We start from the raw sequence: 21,523 nt of genomic DNA, 5'->3' as shown, positions 1-21,523 counted from the left end.
ATCCGAATAATGATACAAAAACACTCTGCAGTTTTTTTGGCCATCGGAGCTTATGAGTAGGCGCACACACAACGGGTAATGAACCGACAGGGTCAGGTTAAATGATGCCTGCACCTTTTTTATTTTGCTTTTGGTTGCATAATGAGAATAGTCAACCTATGCCGGCTTGGAATATGACGGGAAGCGAAGGAAATCATTTATAAAATGAATTAAAAAAAGTTTAAAATCCTCTTTTTGCTGAGTAAATGACCAAATGCCCCCTTGCTCTTTGCCCCCTTTTCTCGTGCTATGATACAAGCTACAACTTGAATCCCTGAACGAAACAAAACATCAATCCATTTGGTTAACAGCAGCTGAGATAAGACGCAAAAAGAAGATGATTCCAGAAATAATGTATCTTCTCTTTAAAAAGCTCATAAATATACAGAGATGCAAAATAATTATCCATGTTCCCTCACTCTAAATCTCCTCGCTCTTCTTTTTCAACTCGATCTCATAACCTTGACTACTACAGCTTGAAGCTTCCTCCCGAGGCAATCTTGGCCGTCACCTTTGTCTTCTTGCCCTCCACGTCCGTAATCTCACCCTTGCGATTAATCACCTTGACGCCACCCTTCTTTAGATCCGCAATCGTCTCGCGCTGCATCTTGGCCTTTGCAGAAAGCGGCTTCTTCTTCGCGCCGTTGGCCGTTGTAGAACCAGCAGCAGCGACAGCATCCGCGCCGCCCGCCTTGCGCATGCGCTCCTTTTCGCGACGGCGGCGGCGTACCTTGTCTTCGCGGGACATTTCCTGGCGCGCGAGGGGCAGGCCGCCGCTGGTGACAACCTCGCCCTGCTCGGCGGTGGCGGCGCCGGCCTTGTAGACCTCCTGAGGAGCCATGCGGCTGGACTCGCCGGTGATGGCTGAGGCGGTTGTGGGCTGGGCGTCCTCCATGGCGACGGCGGCGACGTCGGACACGACGGAGACGGTGGGCGCGCTGGGCTTGGGCCTATATTGCCAGCTGCTGAGGGCGTCGAGCTTGCTGGAGAGATCGCCCCACATTGCCTGGATCTCCTTCTCTTCACGCTGTAGTTTCTCGTCGGACTGGCTGACGTAGGCATCCGGGTTGGTGTTCTTGACGTGCTCCTCCTCGTACACCTCCGCGAGGCTCTTGTTGGGCTTGCTGTCGTCGAGCTCAATCATGCCACGGCGAGTTCCGTTCGGCACGCCATCGACATCCGGCCGCCGGCGCAGAACCTCGTTAAACTCCTGAGCCAAGATTCGTCGCTTGATCATGTCCTCAATGCCTTCAGTCACTTCCGGCGTGATGACGGGCACGGGCTTGCCGACGTGCTCGAATTCGAGATCCTCTTCCAGGAGGGAGTTGAGCGGGCGGTCCACAGCGGCGGCTTCACCAGAGAGAGTCCACTCGCGCTTTGCGACGGAGGCGGCCTCGAGCTTGCGAATCTCCTCGGCCAGCTTGGCTTGCCTTCGCTCGTGCGCTGATCGTCGGGACTTTGGATCGCCTGCCGAGACGTCGGACAGGGCGTCTTCCGAGTCGTTGTCGGACTCATCGTCAAAGAGGTCTCGGCGCACATCGGCCATGGCTCTGTCGACGTCTTCATCCGCGGGCTGTATCGGCTTGAAGTGCACGCTCTTCCTTGGCTTGCCAGGCTTGCTCTTCTTGGCGGGGGGCGCGAAGAAATCCCTGTAAAAGACTCCGTTTGCGTTCATATCCATGCCTTCGTCATCGATGGCCTCCTCGTCCATAGCTTCATCTTCGCTGTCGCCTTCTGGTGCGTCGAGAGCCATATCACCAAATGTTGGGCCGTCCTCGTCATCATCATCATCCTCTTCCTCGTCTTGTAGCGGGTTCTCGTCATCATCTTCTAAGTTGTGATTCGATGCTTTCTTGGACCCAGGTTTTGACTGTAATGTTGGGTCTGCGTCCCAGTCTATATCTTCGTCATCGCTGTTCCGATCGGTATTGGGGTCTCCCTTTGCGTCTTGCTCTTCAAAGTATTGTGACTGTCGGTTGAACTCATCGATATTAAAGAAGCCGTCGTTGAGGCCATCTGGATCTTCGACAAGCTCCTGGCCATCCTCCTCCTCCTCCTCCTCCTCCTCCCCCTCCTCTTCCTCTTCGTCGTCGTCCTCCTCATCTAGTTCATCGTGGAGGCCATTCTCCAACTCTTCTTCAAGGTCTTGTTCGAGTTCGTCTTCATCTTCCAGATCTTCTTCTAATTGATCCTCAGACAATTCCGCGTCGAGATCATCCTCTGATCCTTCATCCTCCTCGTCCTCTTCTTCACCATCCAACTCCTCCCCATCCTCAACACCATTTGGCTTTGCGCCAACTACCTCGCCCTCTTCTTCCAATTCATCCAACAAACCTCCCGAGAACTTCAGCACGCTTCCAATTATCCTTCTCGCCTGCTGCCACACTTGCTCCGTCTCGAACCCATCGACATACACCTTTCGCAGCTTCAGCACATCAATCTCCTCCTTCCTCGGCCACCCTTCCCTTTTCCTCTTTCGGGTCTCTTTCAGTCTGATTTCCTGTTCCTCGCCAACCTCTGTAGCGAATCCTTCCAGGGTGTCCTTGACCACATTCAATGACCCCGTCGGCAGCGCATCGCTCGGCTGCAAGAATACGTGCCGCTGTTCCGGCCGCAGGCTCTCCAGCAACGATAGCAGCAGCTTGTTGTTTTCGCTGCCATTGATGCCCGTGGGCGAGATTGACGGCACCGAAGTGAGCGGTAAACCAGTCATTGTGTGCGACGAAGACGTCAGAGCTGGCGATGTGTTGGCTGCCATGCTCTACATATAATAAAGAAGGTTTTTTTTTTCCTATGCTTTTTGATAGCAGAGGCTAGTTGCGATAACGCGACGCTGGCTATGGTAGCGGAAAAAATTTTAGTTGATTGACCAAAAGTTGCTGGCCCCGCAGTATGATACCTTATCCGATAAGAGCCGATAAGCAATCAAATAATGAAGGTCCAGAGCCCAGCTTCATCTGTAAACGTCTTCGATGTTGATATTGAAATTAATATTTGAATATTTTATATACCAATAAGCAAGAATACGACTTTCTTATTTAATAGTTTGTAATAAGATTGAAACAACGCTTGTGTTATGCTACGCAATCCAGCATAGTGAGTGAACGACCTTGCAAGAGTCGTGTAACGACAAAATCTCGTTGTAAATCGTCGTTGCCCATTGCAAAACCACTCAATAGGCTATGATAGATGAATGAGTGCCTTAGACATCTAGATATAAACAACTTCTTCAATCACATCGTTTCCCTGACGAGCCCAAGACAACTCTGACCCAGCTTAACCATGTAACTCCATGGAAAACTATGTGATTGGTATCGATCTATCGAACCTCTTAGATGCCACGCCGCCCACCAGTGCTCATGAGCGTAATCTTCTGCTTCTTCTTCTTCTTACCGCCGCCCCCACCTCCACCGCCTTGAGACTTGCTGCTTTGTCCATTCTCGTCTTTATCGAGGGTGTTCAAGGCCTCCATTTGCCTAGCAAGCTCGCCTGGGCTGAGGAATAATTCCTCATCCTTGAGCCACCCGTCATCAGGGTTGGTAGGTGGAGGGATGTCTTCCATTCCAGGAGTATTTGAGAGCGCGGGAGTGCCCCAGACCGTTCTTTGAGTAGAAGGGCTGGTTGACATTGAAGCCAGAGTGGAAAACCCTGATCTTGGCTCTGGAGGGGTTGTACTAGACGGTGCTGCTAAAGGCTGGAACTCGGACATGTCCATGAATGGAGGCGAATCAGGCTCAATGGGTGGGGAATGCGGCCGTCGAGATCCAGTAAGGCTTCGAAGGGCAGCCGCCTCTATCCTCTCGGACTGAAGGCGTTCTCGCTCTTCTTGTGCGGCCTTATCACGATTACGATTTCGCCTCTTCTCAATATCTGCCATGAATGACTCTAGCGTTTCAGCAGGGACAATATCTGTCCAGTCGCACTCCAGGAAGCTAATGACGCAGCCATAAGGAAGATGCCCCAGATACTTTGCTCGTTTTCGTAACGCATCATCGACGACATGCCCGGTCGAAAGGTGCTCAACCCTAGGTAACAATGTGGAAGGAAAGGCCGCAAAGGATCCATATGTAGTTTTCAAAATCCGTATATCCAAAGGAGAAAGATACAAGTGAGGCAGGGCGCTGTAAAAGTAAAAATCGGCGTCTGATGATGGTCTCGCTGGATCAGAAAGCGATGTTGTATTTGGCGCATCGGCCCCACCAAGGGTAACAACCTTCTCCTTCGCCGCATTGACGGCTTTGACGGCTTTTTGAGTCCATTCATTGTCTTGTCCAAACATCGCTTCATCTTCCATGGCTTGTTGTAGCATCGTCTCAATTTCCTCATCATACTGGCCGGCCATGTATTCGCCCGTGCCCTTCATGACACGAGCGTAGTCCAAGACATTGGCAGCGGAATGCCACGGGATGCTATCACCAGAGCTGAGCACTTCCGCTCCACTCTCCCGCGGGAGAGCAAGCGTAGAGTCGGCGTTCCTCGCCATGAGTCTCAAGACAACATCATCCCCAACTCGGGGAAGGGGGCTCTCTTGACCGGCGTAAAATCGAACCGGTCGTACTTCAGGAAGATAGATGCTGTCTTCGCAAATGGGGCATTTCCTCCATTTGGCACCCTTGCCCGGTTTCGCCTCTTCATCGTTTAATACCGAGTTCATGAAGCGAAGCAAGCAAGGGAGGCAGAAAATATGCCCACATTTAGCCATGCGGGGAGCCACTGGTTCCGACAAACATATGGGACATGAGGCCGCCTGTGACTCCGATGATGCAATCACCTGCAGGGTGTTGGACCAGTCCAAGAAGAGGTCTGCATCGGCTGCGTTCTTGGAGTAGTCTCCCTCCGGAGAGACGACAAAGCGGTAGTTGGCATGGACGTATCTGGATTTATCAACAGCATGGTATCCCGATCCCGGGCCCCAGGTTGGATTTCGCCGATATGACCTGGGGTTCGAGTGGTGGTGATGGCCGTGGTCGTGGTGATGATGATGCAACGGTGCTGAGTAATTCAAAAGATGCGTAATGGATGTCTGTCCACGTCGACTGGTCGGGTTTCTAAGTGCTCGAAGCTCCGCCATGGCATCGTACTGGTCGACCATTCTCTCCCCCAAGTGATGCCGGCGCTGAGGCCGGTGTTGGTTTCGAGAGCTCTGTCCCTTTCGGGGCGTGGGTTGCGGTAGAGAACCCCCGGCTGCTGGGTTCGCGCGGCGAGCCGTCTCGAAACTCGGTAGTGCCGGTGCCACTTGAGCGGCCGGAGGATAATTCGACTGGATCTGAAGGGACTTGCCCGCGCTCGGGTTCGAAGAATTCATGATGAGAAGATCGAGCAGGCGATGGAAGCAGTCGGGGCCGATGGTTTGCTGATTGACTGCTCAGCCTCCCAGGTCATCGGAAGCGGAGGGCACCAAGTGCAGCATGCCCACGAACTGCACGTCGATGATCGCAGTTCGTCTTGCCGTCAAACTATCCGCAAAAGCGTAGGCAAGAAGAGAGTGGCGAGTAGCGGAGGATATGGATGGTTTGATGAACGATGGAGGAAAAAAGAAGGAAAGTGATGCAAAAGAGAAAGGAAAAGGAAAAAGATGGCCACTGGAGCTTCTCCAAAAGGGACCCGGCTGGCCCCGGTCTTGGAGGATAGTGTCAGATAGAGAGAGGTTCGGACGACAAATGATGGGCGGGGCTGAAGGCACGCTGCTTGAACCACGAGCTCGTAAGCTCCGGCGTGGCAAGCCACAGCACGTGATCAAGCATGTGGCTCTATCAATATCTACCAATTCAGTCAAAATGTCGTCACAGTTAGTAATGATGGCCTGCTTGCGCTTGTAAAATTGTTTGATTAAGGCCCTTTAAGGGCACGTCTCGTCTGCTATCAGCGATTGCTTCTGTGTGGAGCTCTAGCAGACCGTATGCCCTTGTAGCAGGTACATGCTCTCTATCTTACGAAAAGAAATTGGGCAAATGCTCCGGACAATGAGTCACAGCAAGGATCGAGCTATCCCCGCAGACATACTCCAAAGAAAGGTCTGGATCAAACTCGCAATTTTCCTTACCCAATTACCATTGGAGCTTCCTACGCAGACATGAATCCATTGGGAGCAAAGAGTCTCTAGAAAATGAAGAAGTAATGATAGACATTAAAACAGGCAGAAATATCTACATGGGGGGGTTTGCCATCCCATGCCACATGATAAAGACGAACTAGGTAGTAGTAGTAGAACTTGCCAAGCCTTACGCCATAGCAGCACAATGAGAGACGCAACAATAGCTACAAGCTGTCTAGGGCCCATCTCGAATGTTCATCTGCAGGCTAATAAGATGTGACTGGCCGATTCTCTGTCTTAGAAAACGTATAAGGACACAAGTTACACACATAGCATATCCAACAAGAGCAAGCATCAGATGAATGAGCCAGTGACACAAAGCAAGACTGTGAGGGAGAACGAGCGCAAGAATGGAAGAGAAAAAGAAACGGAATGAATTTAGGTATATGAAATGGTGATCCAGGTATCCGACGTTATTCGACCCAAGTCACACTTCTCTGCCAAAGTGGGGAATCATAGACATATAAACAAAGCCACTCCAGCAGCCAAAGAAAAACTGACACCGTAAAAACCGTAAACCAGGCGTTTCAACATGACGACGCGCGGTCTCATCATCCACTCATGACTCTTAGTTGGAGACCTTGTGTCTGAATCGGCTGAAGAAGGCGCTGAATCGGTTCTTTTTCTTCTCAGACGTCTTATCATCGTGAGAACCGCTCGAGCCGTTGGCCTTGGTGGGTGCCTCAGTGCCAGCCTCAGTGCCAGCCTCAGTGGGAGGGACCTCTGTCTTGTCGGTCTCGGTTACAGGAGTATCAACGGCGGCGTCGGTCTTGGGAGCCTCGGAAGCAACCGTTGTATCAATGACGGGGACTGTGGTGGTTGGTGCCTCGGTCTTGGCCACCTCAGCTTGGGGCTCCACGACCTTGGGCTCCTCAGTCTTGGGCTCTTCAGTCTTGGCCACCACAGCCGTGGGCTCCTCAACGACGTGGATATCCTTCTGGGCCTCCTCGATGGGAATTTCGGTCTTGGTCACTTGAACGTTGCTGACTTCAGTGACGGGGCTGTCGATTGCCTGCACATCAGTGATGGTAGCAGAAGTAATAGGCGCGGTAAGAGGCGCGACAACAGGCGCGGCCTCCACAGCCTTGGCTTCCTCGGCCTTGGTCTCTTCAGCCTTGGTCTCTTCAGCCTTGGACTCGTCAACGGCGGGGACCGCCTTGACCTCCTTCAGCAGCTCAGCCTCAACCTCCTTCTTCTCCTCGACAGCGGCGGTGTTGGCAGCAGCCTCGGGGCTCTTGCCAGCCTCAGTGATTGACTCCTTGACCTCGGCGGGCACCTCGGGAGAAACCTCCTCTCGTGTCTCTTCCTTGGCAGCAGCCTCATGCGAGGCCAATGTCTCTTGAATGGGTGCAGGAAGGTTCTCCTTGACGGAGTCGGGAAGGTTCTTGTTGGCGGCATCGGCAGCGGCCGCAACGGTGTCGTTTACAACAGGTGTCGCGGCCTCGACAGCGTTATCCGTGGCGGCGACAACAGCAGCGACGACAGCAGCGCCAGTGGAGGCGGCCGCAGCAGCAACAGCAGCAAGGGTATCGGTGTTGTCGGCTTCCGATTTCTCGGTACCGACACCAGCAGTGCCCTCAGAGGTGGATGGAGCCTCAGTGACCTTCTCCTTGAGCTCTTCCTCAACCTGGGCCTTCTCCACGACCTCCTTGGGGTCAGCAGCGGCTTCGGGCACGACGCCTGCCTTCTCCTGGCTCTCCTTGACGACCTCAGGGACCTTGGCGGCCTCCAGAGGAACCTCGGCAGCCAGGCCGACGGTTGTGGCACCAGGGTTGATGGTGCTGATATGGACGTCCTGAGCGGCCACGACGGGGAGGCTGGACTCGGGAATCAAGTTGCTGGTGACAGGAGGCAGGTCAGTGGCCTCGAGACCGGGAAGAGCATCGCTCTTCTCATAAGACTCCTTATCGAGCTTGACGTGCTCATTGGTGCTCTCAATGCCGACAGCCGGAACCTCCTCACCAGGCGCAAGCTTGATGGGGTTGACGGCACCAGCGGCAGCGGGCAGAGGGTTGACGCTGATGGGCTTATCCAGCTCAGTGCTGGGGGTAATCGGGAAGCCTCCAGGGACGTCGGAGGGGGTGGCAGTTCCCTCGGGCTGGTCAATGGGCTGCTCGCTCGCCATCTTAGCGGTGGTGGACTGAGGAGTAACGGTGCTGATGAAAGCAGCTGCGGGGTCGGATGTGAGAATGTCCTCGGGTGTGATGAAGTTGTTGACGTTGCCCTCGAGATCAGCCTCCTTAGGGGAAGATTCGTTTACGGTCCAGTCTCCGTCAACGACGTACTGTAAGCAGGAGCGAAAAGAAGAAGAAGTCAGCAAAAAAAAAAAAATTCAACAGGCAGAAATAGCCTCGTGTTGCTGGAGAGGACGGGCAAGAAATATATATGTACTATGATGCAGAGCGTAACAGGCTGAATCCACTATCTAGGTGCGTGTGACGTGATATATGCACGACAACAGCCTTGGAAGGGGGTTGGCCAGGCCGGAGCGGGGGCTTTTGGTACGAAGACAAGGGGGCTTGGCCCAATCCCCCCAATTAAGCGGCTGCTTAGTGGGAATCATGGAAGAGATGGATTAGGTAGGTAGAATTAAGTAGATTAAGTCCCCTTGATCAGCAGCGGACTTTGGCAGCGCGCCAATCAGGCCAACCGACGACTTTGGGGAGATCACCACTGTCATTGCGGCTGTGGCGCAAAGCAAGGCCGCGGAATCTCACCGCTACACCGGGCTGTGGTCGCGGCCGGCGAGCGCTAGGCGTCGGCGGAAGAAGGAGAAAGGATTGGTGAGTCGGATGACCAGCGCTGTTATCAGCACCAACCGTCCAACCCCGCGAGCCGTTGCGTTGCGCTGCGTCACAGCCCCCGTACCGAACGATTGCGACAGCGCCGTGGGGGATTCGGCAAGTTGCGCAAACCGCTGCAGAGCCTGCGAACAAGCCGCGACGAGAGCCAGAGCCAGCACCAGCCCAGCGACAGGCCTCCCATCGCAGAGCCGCCATCAAGGGACGCAATCCGATCCAGCTAAGCTCTGCCTGGCTGATCCGTCTCCAATGGTTTGCGCCGCAGCTGGAATGGCATCTTGTGGGATCGTGTGCGTAGACGGCAACGGGCGGCTTGATTGGGCGGGCGTCTACTGCGGCATTGCGAACAAGGGAGGCACTAGCCCCCAGTGGATCAGATCGAGAGATGGGATGGACGGCGCATTGAAGCTGGCAAACAAGCTCGACGACGGTCGCGGATGCAGCATGAGATGGGGAGAAAGGGGATTGGTATATCTTGTAGAGCATAAATCAGGGGAGAGAAAAGGGAAGAAGAGCGCCGCAAAACGTGGCTCAGAGACAGCAAACGGACGGAATCAGGGCAGCAGCAGCTACACGAGAACAGCATCTCAACCCACCTTGTAGTATATTTTCTGCGAGGCATCTTTCAGAAAGACATTCTTCTGGAAGACATCGCCAACCTTGGCCAACTGCTCGCTCTTTGTCCAGTTGTCGAAAGTGCCGGTGACGAACACTTCTTCGGCGGGATGCTCCCTAGATCAGAAAAACAGCCCAAACGTCAGCTCAGCTCAGCGTCTCATAGCGTAAATCCATAGCGGCGTCGTCTCGTTTCCGCGCCAAGCCGGTGGAGGCTCATCTCGTTTTCTCTGATCTCGTGGTCTCGGAAAATCGTAGCCATTGGTGCGAGTAGAACAGAATTTTTTTTTTCTTAGATCGGAGATGCTTCGCGGCGCAAAACTTCTGTCGCAATAAGGAAAGCACAAAACTCACCACTTGAATGTATAGCTGCCCATGGTTGTGATTAAGAATTAGGAATATTAATGAGGTCGACGGCGTGGCCGGAGGGGGAGGTAAAGTAAGGTGGAGGGGAGATATGGGAATCGAAGCAATCGAGGAACAAAGAATCGAAAAGACGATGGCCACGAGATGATGACGAAAAGCAGCTCGAGGGTCGCCACAGCCCGGGATGGAAGAACCAGCGGCGTCAAGGACAGTATGAGTTTCGAGGTACGAGGTCTTGCTAGTTTGAAATCGTGCGAAATTAAATGTGGCCGGTGAGCCTTTGGGCGGTGGGGGCGTTGTTGCAGCTCTGCTCTGGGACCAGATAAGCGTCGGATAGTGCCTCCAGTAGCATGGCCGGGTACTCTGTACCTCTGTTCTCTGGCGGCGTGTCTCGCAGGCGGTGGCTGCTTGCGGTCAGTGGCCCATTGGACAAGTCCGCGCCCTGCTTCTAGCACTGCGACGCGTTTGCTGGAAGCCGTCGAGCAGCGCAATCGTGCGATTCTCGCGAGGCTGCACAGCTTGCGCCGGCTCCATTCAACCGCATGCCTTGGAACAGCGCTGGGGGGCCTATCGTGCTCGCCGCAGTGCCCACCGTGGGCGGTCGAGCCCACCGGACAGGCCACTAGACAGCGCTGAAGGGTCGCTAAGTGCCCCCTGCCTGCTGCAGCGTTGCATCAGCGCCGCATTGCATCGCACTATCTCGCATGCGGCCATGCATAATCAAGGCACGCCAGACAGGGCCGCAGATTGGACAAGCCCAAGGCGTTGAATTTTTTTTCTTCTTCTTCTTCCCTTTCTTCTCTTCGCCTCTCTTCGCCTTGCTGGGGTCCTGTTCGTTTCTGAGCACCAGGGATTAGTAACACTACATAAGCTGGTCCGGTGCCTGCCGAAGCAAGGGGGAAGCAGAAGACCGATTTCCGGCCAATGCTGCGATATCGACAGATGGGCAGGGCTTGCAGGTACCGAGTACATGACACAAAACACACAGGTACGAGGCAGACAAATCACATGGGAAATGCCGGGGTTGTTTCAACCACACGCGGCCTGGCGGACGTTTTATCGCCGCTTTTGTCAGAGTATGCAGCCTCCTGCCGCATGTACTGGCTACCTGGGAGCGGCCTGACAAAGCTTGTTACATACAAACATGAGATGGAATTAATTTTCGACATGCTACGAGCCTCGTACTCGGTACAGACGGTCCCCTGTCAACCTGTTTCTTGCACAATTGCTGCCAATCTCTATTTTAAGTAGTGGAGCCCCTATGACGCTCCTCTTGCTTCTTATTGCCTAGCCGGTGTTATCTGACAAGTGGTCCGCCAAAACTCTGCTAGTGCAAATGAATGAATGTCTGAACGCCTAGACTGCTGTGGCGCTGAGCTACTCAGAATTACAGACTCCTGAGCCACAGCGGGGGCTATTCTAGCCCCCCTGCTGCGCCGCATCCTCCTTTTCGATACATGAAACCATCACGACTGCGACTCTGGGCATGAAGTTGCGACCCTAGAAGAGTTAAAAAACGTAAAATATGTAGCTAAAAGCTTTAAAGGAACGGCTACCTAGTTGACAGCGCTATAGAGGCAGGATTCGCTCGGTGAGTTTCCGTAGCGGCGGGTTGTCATGTAGAGATAAATATCAAGACACTGTCTCGCAATTCATCATCGATCTGGGTCACAACAGATACTAGTCATCGAATAGCATCAACTGTACAACATGGGACTCTCCGGATCAAGCAAGGGCCAGCAGCCGTGGATGCGCTGGAAGGTACTCGCCATTGCGGGCGCCTTTCTCTTCGTCCCTGCTGTCGGTCTCGGCGTCGGCCTGGGCGTCGGCTTGACGCAGCGAGGCGGTCACGGGGACTCTTCCGACAGCTCGAGCTCTTCCTCTTCGAACGACCCCAAGAGCCTCCCAAGCGGTTCGAGTCAAACATCCACGTGGCAGCCCAGCGTCAATGCGACATGGCAAATCGTGCTCCAAGGCGCCATCAAGCTCGACAACAAGACCGCCCCGAACCCGGACGTCAGCATCTACGACCTCGACCTCTTCACCAACGACGCGGCGACGTTCAAGACGCTGCATGACGATGGCAAGAAAGTTATCTGCTACTTCAGCGCGGGCTCGTATGAGAACTATAGGCCCGACAAGGACCGATTCCAAGCGTCGGACCTGGGCAAGACTCTCGACGGATGGCCCGATGAGAAATGGTTGAAGCTGAGCAGCCCAAATGTTCGCAGCATCATGAGTGATCGTGTCAAGCTTGCGGCTTCCAAGGGCTGTGATGCAATTGACCCCGACAACGTCGATGGTTATGTAAGCCTCCGCCTTCTATTCTCGTGAAGTTAAAATAAGAACTGAAGCTGACGTGTATCTTATGTGATTAGCAAAACGACAATGGACTTAATCTTACTCAACAGGATTCCATAGACTTTCTCAAGTTTCTTCAAGGCGTGGCCAGCTCGTACAACATGTCCATTGGCCTGAAGAACGCCGGCGACATCATCCCCAAGGTGATTGACTTTATCAACTTCTCCGTCAACGAGCAGTGCGCCGAGTACTCCGAATGTGAGACTTTTGAGCCCTTTATCAAGGCTGGCAAGCCCGTCTTCCACATTGAGTATCCCTCGGGTGCGCCAAACATTGACGCCTCGCGGGCTGCTGCTCTCTGCTCGGATTCAGGCATCGGGGCTGGGTCTGCCAAGTTCAGCACGGTGCTGAAGAAGATGGACCTGGATGGGTTTGTGCAATACTGTAATGGGAAGCAGTACACCACCCCGCTGTTGTAAGACTGTAACAGTATTGGCAACGGCCAATTTATGCATATTTGTATATTGCTGGGAGTTGAACCTTTAACCATCTGGGGTCGTTGTACTCTTCTTTATACCATTATTAGCTACATATTTTTACTTGGCTGAGATTTCATTGCAAGCCATATATATAAGAACCAAATCACATATTTTCTATTCTGTTTCCGTCCACAAATTCATGTCTAGACATCAGAATCTCTAAACGCAGCTCCATCTAAAAACAGCCGTCCCCACGAATTGAACCCCGCCATACAGCCTTCCAACCCCACCTAAAAGAACAACCCGAGCCTCCAGAGAAAAGCTCCATCAAGCATCATCCATCAAGAAAAGGCCAACATCTCAGCCGCCGCAATGGGTCGCGAAGATCAGGTCGAGGAGCGCGAAGTGCTCGAGTCCATCTTTCCCGAAGAAATCACAGGTATGCATGCAACCTCATCTTGATCTTACACCTCTTCCAAACACCATGGGCAGAACAAAACGACGAGCCAGAACAGAAAGAGAAAAAAAACAAGCAGCTCTCTTCCCTATGTCTATATACACACTTACCAACTAATCACATCTCCCATCCAGACATCTCCGAGACCGAATTCCGAATAAACATCGTCCTCGACGTCCCCGGCGAAGAATCCGCCGACGACACCGACGATGAACCGCCCAGCTTCCTCCTCGCCGTCCGCTACCCCGACGACTACCCCGACGTCGCGCCTCACCTCGACATCATCGCTCCGCCCAATGCCCCCGCGCACCTGCACTTCAACGTCGGCGACGACCGCGACGCGCTGCTCGCCAACCTCAACGACACCATCCAGGAGAACCTCGGCATGGCCATGATCTTCACGCTCTACTCCACCCTCAAGGAGGCCGCCGAGCAGCTCATCCAGGACCGCCGCGACGCAGAGGCCAAAATCGCCGAGGAGGCCGCCCTCGCCGCTGAGCGCGAGGAGAACAAGAAATTCCACGGCACCGCCGTCACGCCGGAGACGTTCCTCAAGTGGCGGGAAGGATTTCTGCGCGAGATGGAGGAGCAGCGTGTAAAGGAGGAGGAGGAGAGGCTGGCGGAGCTGAAGAAGGCGAGGATTAAGGAGCCGGTCAAGTTGACGGGGCGGCAGCTTTGGGAGAGAGGGTTGGCGGGCAAGGTCGAGGAGGACGATGTTGCTGCTGATGAGGAGGAGGGGTTGGCGGATGGTGTTGAGCAGCTCAAGGTGGAGGCTGCGTGAATGAAAGGAGAGCGTTGAGAAGGATATGATTAATTTTTATCTTGGGGTTTATGTTCTTTTAAAACGTATATGGAGTTTATTTTTCCGGGGAGTTATAAAATGTCTTCATCTTTGGGAATCTTGTACAATTTGCAGAGAAGAGAGAAGCAGCACAACAGACGTCACATCTATTAGAGAAAAAGATGAAGACATCATTGCATTGCTTGGCTGATCCATTCACAAGTATATTCATCTGACTCAAGAGCATTCTATGCTGAAAGGTAACGTGTATGTCATAAAATTTAGGTTGTCGTATCTAGTGGTATAGATCCCCTGAAAGCCTTCTCACTTCGTCAAACCGACCCTTTTTTATTCTTCGTAATCTGAACCCATTTTGTCTAAACGCCATTCATCCAAATTTCACTATTAACCTCCCCTTTAACCCTGCATCTCCTCATCACCATCCTCTTCATCATCGCTAATACCAGACCACTCCTCCTCATCCTCCCCCTCCGGAGGCTCGCCCAACTCCTTATTAATACTCTGCAGCAACTCCGACGCATGCTCGCCCAGCCTCTCATCCTCATACTCCTGCTGCTCATACAGCTTCAGAGACTGTGTCAGCCACTTCCTTGCGTAACCCCACGTTGCCTTCCACTCCTCGCTGGCGTCGTCCTCGGCGCCGTTCTGCTGGGGCTGCTTCGCATCGCGCAGCTTCTCGCCCGCGACGTACAGACACCATCCTCCCAGATACCACACCTCGACGCTGGAATCATCGTCTGTGACCAATCGCTCCAGCACCAGGAGGGCCTGCTCCTCCATCTCCGTCTCCATGAGCAGTCGTGCCAATGCGACTCTAGTGGGGAATTCCGGCACCGAAGGGTGTTCCGGGGGCAGATCCTGCCAGAGCTCCAGGCTTCGTTTCAGCGCCGTGCGAGCCTCGTCGACTCGTTCTTGTGAGATGCGCACGTTGGCCACGGTCTGCCAGGTCTCGGCGTAGTTGGGCGCAATGAGCATCGCTTCGGTGATGAGCGCCTCGCATCGCTGCTCGGCGTCCGCTTCCCACGATAGATCGGTCATGTATACCTCGGCGACTGCGCACAGGACGCCGCCGAGCTTGCTCTGCATTTCGTCGAGAGCAGCCTGCTGCTCAGGTGTCCGGTTGGCGATGTCGTTTAACGTCTGAATCTGTTTCCGCAGGGCAGAGGCGCCGCGCTCAAACCACTGGACGCTGTCCTGTCCGCCCTCCTCACTCAGCTGCGCCAGAAACAGGAACTTCTCGGGCCCGCCGCCAATCTTTTCCTCCAGAATACCTTCCTCATCCAGCTTGACTGCTCGTAAGAAGTATTCTCGAGCCTCTTCCACCTCGCCATCCTCAACGTTCAAAACGCCCAGCAAGTTCAAGGCCTTGAGCTCAAAATCTCCGCCTTCTCCCGTCTGTTCCAGAGCCTTTGATGCGAGGGCAATGGCCTCGTCGAGATTTCCCACTTCATACTGAGTCTCTGCATCCGTAAGAAGTTTGTTTGGATTGGGGGCGTCCTTCTTGGCGCCGGCACGGCCTGGTGCCATGGCTGATAAAATTAATTAGATTTAGATAAAATGTGATAGAATGCGAGAAATTATAGTTCAAAGATTGCTGAGAGATGTATGCGGAAATAAGTTGTAGAAAATTGGTTCGTCAAGTTGGTGAGAAATGGTATAAGGAGAGTTCCAACACAAAAGCCGTCACGGCTCAGTCGCATCGCACTCCAAATTCCACTTTGAAAACTTGAGATTTTTTGGCGGGGCCATTATCGATAAGCTTGAACAGGAACATACACTGCGGGGCTCTGCTGCTTTGGCATCAGCCAGACTTCTGAAGCTGAGAGATTGGTAAGACTAGCCTCCTGCTTAGTTGTCTAGAAGCGAAGCGAGTTGAAGCTAATAATCAATCAATTTTATAACCTTCATCTGCTTTTCATATTGAATTGCTTCTCGCACATTTTTGATATTTTTACAGAGCATATAACAAGTTGCTATCCATCCCGCATCGTTACACACCGCAATCCGTAGTCTCGGCTTATTCACGGCTTTGTTGAGCGGACTTTCACTATCGTGTGAGTAACCCTTCAAAAGGATTCCAAGACTTCGCTTCACGTCGACTAAGACTCATCGCAGATTCAATTCACTTCACATCAGACACCATGTTCACCGGTATCGTCGAAGAGATTGGCAGTAAGACAGCACGCATCCTATCGTTATAATCATACTGCAGACTAACACTAAAGCTAAGCCATCTCTCGCATCGAGAATGATGCCGCCACCGGCAGCTCGGTCATGACCGTCACCATCTCCCCCGGCTCCAACCTCCTTACAGACTGCCACGAGGGCGATTCTATCGCCGTCAACGGCGTCTGCCTGACCGTCACTTCCTTCACCAAGGACACCTTCACCATCGGCGTCGCTCCCGAGACGCTGCGCATCACCAACCTCGGCACGCTCGCAGAGTCCGGCCATGTGAACCTGGAACGCGCCGTCAGGGCCGACACCCGCATGGGCGGCCACTTTGTCCAGGGCCACGTTGACACAACTGCTGAGATCCTCTCAGTAACGCCGGATGGCAACGCTCTCACTTTCCGGTTCCAGCCAAAGAAGAGGGAGTTTCTGCGGTATATTGTGTACAAGGGATACATTGGCATTGATGGAACCAGCTTGACTGTTACACAAGTCAATGATGATGAGGGGTGGTGGGAGATTATGCTGATTACATACTCTCAGGAGAGAGTGGTCCTGGCAAACAAGGTCAAGGGCGATACAGTCAACATCGAGGTTGACATGATGGCCAAGTACGCTGAGAAGTCCTTGGGCGGTATTCTTGGCGACGGCAACGCTTCTTCGATCCCTCTTCTTGAGAAGATTGTTGAGCGTGTCATTGCAAAGAGCCAGGGCGCAAAGCCATGATAACGCAGCGTTAGTGAGATTTGAAGGGGGTTATTTATATAGAGGCTTAAAAAAATTCTGAAGCGTCAATGTTCTAAGCGTCTCCCCAAACTTCCGCAATCTTGTAACTCAGGGGCTTGGATATCTTTTTACGTCCAATCAAGTGACTCAGCTCGCTGCATACAAGCTCTCTCTTGCGCTTTTTGCCTTGCTCATCCGATCCGCACGCGTGAAATGCCTTGACGAAGTCATATGGCGTCTTCCATCTGCGCTGGATTTCGAGCGCGCGCTCTCCGGTAAGTCCCTTTGTTGTCATGAGCATCTTGAGAAAAATGTCCCTGAGGGTCATCGTCTCCGATTTGGAAGCCAAAGACGCAAAAGCCGGATACGTGACATAATATCCAACTGAAGGCTGCTTCTCGCGAAGGTGTTGAATCAAGCGCGAGTAATTCTGTGCGGTGATGACCTTTGTTGGGATGACGTGCAGCTGCTTCTTCTCGTACGTGCGCTTGAGCATCGCCGTCAGCTTGGCTAAATATTTGATGGTGTCGTCAATCTTTTGAGTCCGTTTCACAAAATAGCCGTTAACTACTTGCGTTGATGCAATGGCTGACTGCACTGCCTCCTCGTATCTCTGATATGCGGCGGAGTCCATGGAGATTTCTTCAATGAGATAGACCACCTTTTTTACGCCGGCCCGATTGAGTCGAAACTTTTGTTCGTGGAATCGACCGTCCTTGATACTTCCAACCAAGTCGTCTAGACGTTTTCTCTCAACGATCCAGTCCAGGACAATCTCATCTCCCTCAGCTCCTTGTCTTGATAAGAGCATTGGGTCATGACATTTGGCAATCCACTGGACATCGCCAACCTCTAAACTTCTCATAATTGGCTTTACCCCTTGCTTGACAAGCTCCTCCTGCATATAGTCTCGATCTGTTTTAGCTCTGACCTCTCGAACGTCGAGTAGCAGGTGCACGGTAAAAGACCCAGGAGGGAGAATAATCGGAGTAAAGGCGGGCAAATCTTCATCTTCCAGAACAACCGGGCCGTCTGAGACGATATTCCTGTAAAACGATGGCTCATCGGCTGTTGTTGTTACGGCTTCATTGACAATGGGTATCAAGTCTTCATCTTCTACTGATATAGACGGTGGCTGCGGGCGATGATTTGACCCCTGTTGCACGCTGGACATGTTTTCATCTCGCCACTGCGCCGTCTCCTTGATTCGTTTAGCTACCGCCCAGCCTTCATCCGTCAACGCATATCGGCGTAGGGGCCGTCCTCTTTCGTACACCAACTCTTTCTGAACCAGCGTCTTCATCGAGCTCCAAGCAGTGTAAAACTTTGTCGTGTCTACTGGCGTGGTGAACGAGGCGTCACAATGTGGCTGCGCAGCCTCTATCAGCTCTGTCTTGGTCAAGCTGGAGGATACATCTTCAGGAAGATGTGAAAGGCCGAGTATCAGGGCATAAGCGCCCGATCTAAACGCAGGGACGTATGACTTGGGCTGCCTTGTCTTCTTCTTGGGCCTGGTCTCCGCATCGTCTCCTTCTTGCTGGGCCCTTTCATTGGCTTTCCTGACTTGAGGATGCTCCGGCATGGGCAGCCCGTTTTGCTGGCAGTGCTGCTTCAGCTTGTCTTGAAGCCGCTCGCAGAGTTTTGGCCCAAATCCCTTGAGCTGCTGCAGCGATGCAGGATGCTCGAATGCAATGGGACATGCTTTGAGAGATTCGTATGCATTTCTATATGCTGTGACGCCTTTGGAGTTGCGTTCTCTGGCAACATCCAACCATTCCTTGACCCAGGCCAGGAACTGGGCGTTGGCACATTCAGAGTCTTCCATTCTGCCGAGGGCTGCAAGAAACAGCCATTTTAGGACACAGCCAAAATAGAATTTTGAAACGCAGAAGAAGTCTGTATGAATCTTCTGGAAGATTTTAGCGTGAATAAAGGAGATGGAAGAAGGGAAAGAGAAGCAGCTTGGATGCGAATTGTCTAAACGTGAATTCAGAGCACATCAAATAGTGCAAGTGTTAGTGCACGCGTCAAGTAAAACGGCACGCGTCTAGTGGGCACGGCCGGCATCAGTCATCAGAAGATTTGTTTGACTGTCATCACCGCATTAAACAAAAAAGGAAAAAGGGAAAAAAAATCTACAATAAAAATCTTCAATTGATAGACCAAATGTCTTTTAGATTCATATATTTCACTTTTTTCTGCCGCTCCCAATTTACTTGTAGGCATTCTCCCTAATACTGGTAAACTACCTAGGTCATATGGACATCTATGTCAGCGTTGCGCGAATTCTATCAATCGCCCTTTTATTTTTGTAAAATCTTGCAAATTCTTTACTCCAGCGATGCCGTCCCAGTAAGTTCGTAACGATCATTCAAATTCGTCAACTGCTTTTTTCCCTGTGTAGTTTGCCAGTCGTGATAGTAGTAGCTCAAAACAACTGATACGGCCTTCTTCCTCTCAGACTCTCGTAGATTTTTGGTATATTGTTTTTTTCTTTTACTTTACTTGTTTGCTCCATCGTGCGTCTACTCAGTCTTCATACGAAAACTATGAGCCAAACTGCTTGATGATGTTGGCCACCTTGTTGGCCAGCTCATCAGCCTCGTGTCGAGTAGCAGCCTCGGCATACACACGGCAGGCATTTTCAGTGCCACTGGCACGGGCAAAGGAGCGAGCCGTAGTGTATTTCCTAACGCACTGGTCGATCTCGTCCTGGGCACCAGGAGGGTGGCTGAGGCGTCGCTCAGCGTCGGTGGCCTCGAAGATGTCCTTGTTGGCGACCTCGACGCGGACAAGGCGGTTGGGCAAGTCAGTGTATGTAGTGGCCCAGTCCTGAAGGGACCATCCCTTGTGGGCAAGAATGACCTCCACCATGAGCATGTCTGAGATGGCATCGCCGACGGTCTGGTTGATCAGATCGCCGACAGCAGCCAGCGTCTCAAGAGCATCCTTCTGGGCCGGTGACTGGGGCTGCTTCTCTCGGAAGACACGAAGAGCCTCCTGGGAGAAGACAACGGTTCCGTGGCCGTTGGCCTCGAAGTAGACACCGATATCAAACTGGCAGGCCGCATGGTGCAGGTGCTTGACACCAGTAGGGGTGAAGACTACAGGGAGCTGCAGGTTCTTCTCAATGTATGTAGTGCTGGCGCCGTTGGCGTAGGCGGTCTGGACGACTCCAATCCGAATGTCATCCTCCAGGCCAGCAGAGCGGACAAGGTCGCCGATGAAGGAAGCGTTGAGGGACGAGATGCGGTCTCCGTCAAGCATAAAGAAGCCGGCCTCGGGGTCGGCCATGTAGTAGATCAGACGGTCTGCGTCGCCATCGAGGGAGCAGTATCGGGTGTCGGCGGCGGGCTTGACGTTCGGGGGAGCTCGCTGCTTCGTCTTGACAAAGTCGGCACCACACTGAGGATTATCGGCATTAGCTTTCAAGTTCACAAACACGGGACACTGTCGGTGAAGATTTGTGTGTACTCACATCAAGGTTGAGGACCTCGGGGCGCAGCACATCGTCGTTGGCAACCTTGACGTTGAAGCCAGTCTTGTCCTTGGGAATGATCTTGAGGAGCTCGGAGAGCTTGGGGCCCCCCACGCCGTTGGCACAGTCGACAACCAGCTGGCCCTGGACCTGTCTGCCCCGCAGCGCGCGGACAAAGGCCTCTGACAGCTTGTTGTAGTAGCCGGCCTCGCTGACCTCGCCGTAGGCCTTGGGGGTGCCCTCGGTGTTGACGCAGCGGGTCAGGTAGTGCAGCTGGGGCGTGGTGAGGATCTTGAAGTCGGTGTACTCGGTGTTGGTGGCCTCGAGGGCGTCGGCCAGGGCAGCGGCAAGGCTGTGGCCCGAGGGGCGGGTGTCACGACCGTAGACGACGCGGCCGGGCGAGCTCAGGTCGATCTTGAGCTGCGAGGCCAGGTTCTTGTACGTCTCGAGCAGCTCCTCGTGCGTGGGCGCATTGACCAGCAGCGTGGCGTGCGACTCCCAGTCCTGCTCCAGCATCTCGCCCATGGGGTCGACAATCTTGACGCCATTGTCGGCGGCCGGGTTGTGGCTGGCGGTGATCATGACGCCAATTGCCTGGCCGTTGAGCTTGCGGCTGCGCAGCCCGGCAATGAGGCCGACGCGGAACGAGACGCCGGGCAGCAGGTCGGCCTTCATGCGGAAGCCCGCAGTGCCATATTTGTAGACGTGGTTCTCGACGATGGGGTGTTTGGCCGAGGCCTCGAGAAACTTGCTGTCATCCATGGTGGGGGTTTAGCGAGACGGTGAGGGTAGAAAGACGAGGGATGTTTGCTGTGACAAAGGCGTGTGCTTGTCCTGCAGCAATATCAGGAGCAGAGTAAAGACTGCGTGCAAGCGAGAAGGCAAAGAGGAGAGAATAGGAGTGGCAGAAGAAAAAGATTCAGGGACAAAGGCCTGATATAGCACAGCTGGCGGCCAGAGAAGGCGGTGCGCGGGCTTAGTGAGAGAGAGGCCTTTATTTGGACGTCGAGGTGGAGTCGCTAAGACGCTTCCAAAGTGACCTGACCCCGTGGCCCAGCTGCTCGCTGAGGGCCGTTTCGCTTCTCCACGCCTCGCTTTTTGGCTTCTTTTTCCGGCTTCTAGCTCCCAGCCACGCTGCATCTGCTGCAACGGCTGGTGCTGGGTGGCGGTGGCTTCGGCGGGATCGACAAGGC

The 21,523-nt window shown here is 53.3% G+C and overlaps 8 protein-coding genes across 8 annotated transcripts; 2 read left to right on the top strand and 6 right to left on the bottom strand.

Moving 5' to 3' along the window:
* Positions 1 to 508: 508 nt before the first annotated feature.
* Positions 509 to 2,752, bottom strand: TGAM01_v205046 (hypothetical protein; the record flags this gene model as incomplete). Its single annotated transcript, XM_018803497.1, has 1 exon — positions 509 to 2,752. One exon carries the CDS (start codon positions 2,750 to 2,752, stop codon positions 509 to 511), a length of 2,244 nt encoding a protein of 747 aa, XP_018663194.1.
* A 618-nt stretch (positions 2,753 to 3,370) lies between these two features.
* TGAM01_v205045 (hypothetical protein) lies at positions 3,371 to 5,344 on the bottom strand (the record flags this gene model as incomplete). The annotated part of the gene is made up of 1 exon (XM_018803498.1): positions 3,371 to 5,344. One exon carries the CDS (start codon positions 5,342 to 5,344, stop codon positions 3,371 to 3,373), a length of 1,974 nt encoding a protein of 657 aa, XP_018663195.1.
* Positions 5,345 to 6,701: 1,357 nt separating this feature from the next.
* TGAM01_v205044 (hypothetical protein) lies at positions 6,702 to 9,926 on the bottom strand (the record flags this gene model as incomplete). The annotated part of the gene is made up of 4 exons (XM_018803499.1): positions 6,702 to 8,417; positions 8,758 to 9,408; positions 9,531 to 9,666; positions 9,904 to 9,926. 4 exons carry the CDS (start codon positions 9,924 to 9,926, stop codon positions 6,702 to 6,704), a joined length of 2,526 nt encoding a protein of 841 aa, XP_018663196.1.
* Positions 9,927 to 11,625: 1,699 nt separating this feature from the next.
* On the top strand, positions 11,626 to 12,695 carry TGAM01_v205042 (hypothetical protein; the record flags this gene model as incomplete). Its single annotated transcript, XM_018803500.1, has 2 exons — positions 11,626 to 12,222; positions 12,294 to 12,695. The coding sequence occupies 2 exons, from the start codon at positions 11,626 to 11,628 to the stop codon at positions 12,693 to 12,695; spliced, it is 999 nt and encodes a 332-aa protein (XP_018663197.1).
* Positions 12,696 to 14,350: 1,655 nt separating this feature from the next.
* TGAM01_v205043 (hypothetical protein) lies at positions 14,351 to 15,481 on the bottom strand (the record flags this gene model as incomplete). Its single annotated transcript, XM_018803502.1, has 1 exon — positions 14,351 to 15,481. The coding sequence occupies one exon, from the start codon at positions 15,479 to 15,481 to the stop codon at positions 14,351 to 14,353; it is 1,131 nt and encodes a 376-aa protein (XP_018663199.1).
* Positions 15,482 to 16,095: 614 nt separating this feature from the next.
* TGAM01_v205040 (riboflavin synthase alpha chain) lies at positions 16,096 to 16,852 on the top strand (the record flags this gene model as incomplete). The annotated part of the gene is made up of 2 exons (XM_018803503.1): positions 16,096 to 16,126; positions 16,185 to 16,852. 2 exons carry the CDS (start codon positions 16,096 to 16,098, stop codon positions 16,850 to 16,852), a joined length of 699 nt encoding a protein of 232 aa, XP_018663200.1.
* A 73-nt stretch (positions 16,853 to 16,925) lies between these two features.
* On the bottom strand, positions 16,926 to 18,677 carry TGAM01_v205041 (crossover junction endonuclease MUS81; the record flags this gene model as incomplete). The annotated part of the gene is made up of 1 exon (XM_018803504.1): positions 16,926 to 18,677. One exon carries the CDS (start codon positions 18,675 to 18,677, stop codon positions 16,926 to 16,928), a length of 1,752 nt encoding a protein of 583 aa, XP_018663201.1.
* Positions 18,678 to 19,399: 722 nt separating this feature from the next.
* Positions 19,400 to 21,092, bottom strand: TGAM01_v205039 (phosphoacetylglucosamine mutase; the record flags this gene model as incomplete). The annotated part of the gene is made up of 2 exons (XM_018803505.1): positions 19,400 to 20,257; positions 20,331 to 21,092. The coding sequence occupies 2 exons, from the start codon at positions 21,090 to 21,092 to the stop codon at positions 19,400 to 19,402; spliced, it is 1,620 nt and encodes a 539-aa protein (XP_018663202.1).
* Positions 21,093 to 21,523: the final 431 nt, after the last annotated feature.

This window comes from Trichoderma gamsii (assembly GCF_001481775.2).
Source record: "Trichoderma gamsii strain T6085 chromosome Unknown Scaffold_15.2, whole genome shotgun sequence".
NCBI lineage: Eukaryota > Fungi > Ascomycota > Sordariomycetes > Hypocreales > Hypocreaceae > Trichoderma > Trichoderma gamsii.
This window is presented reverse-complemented; position numbering and strand designations above follow the sequence as displayed.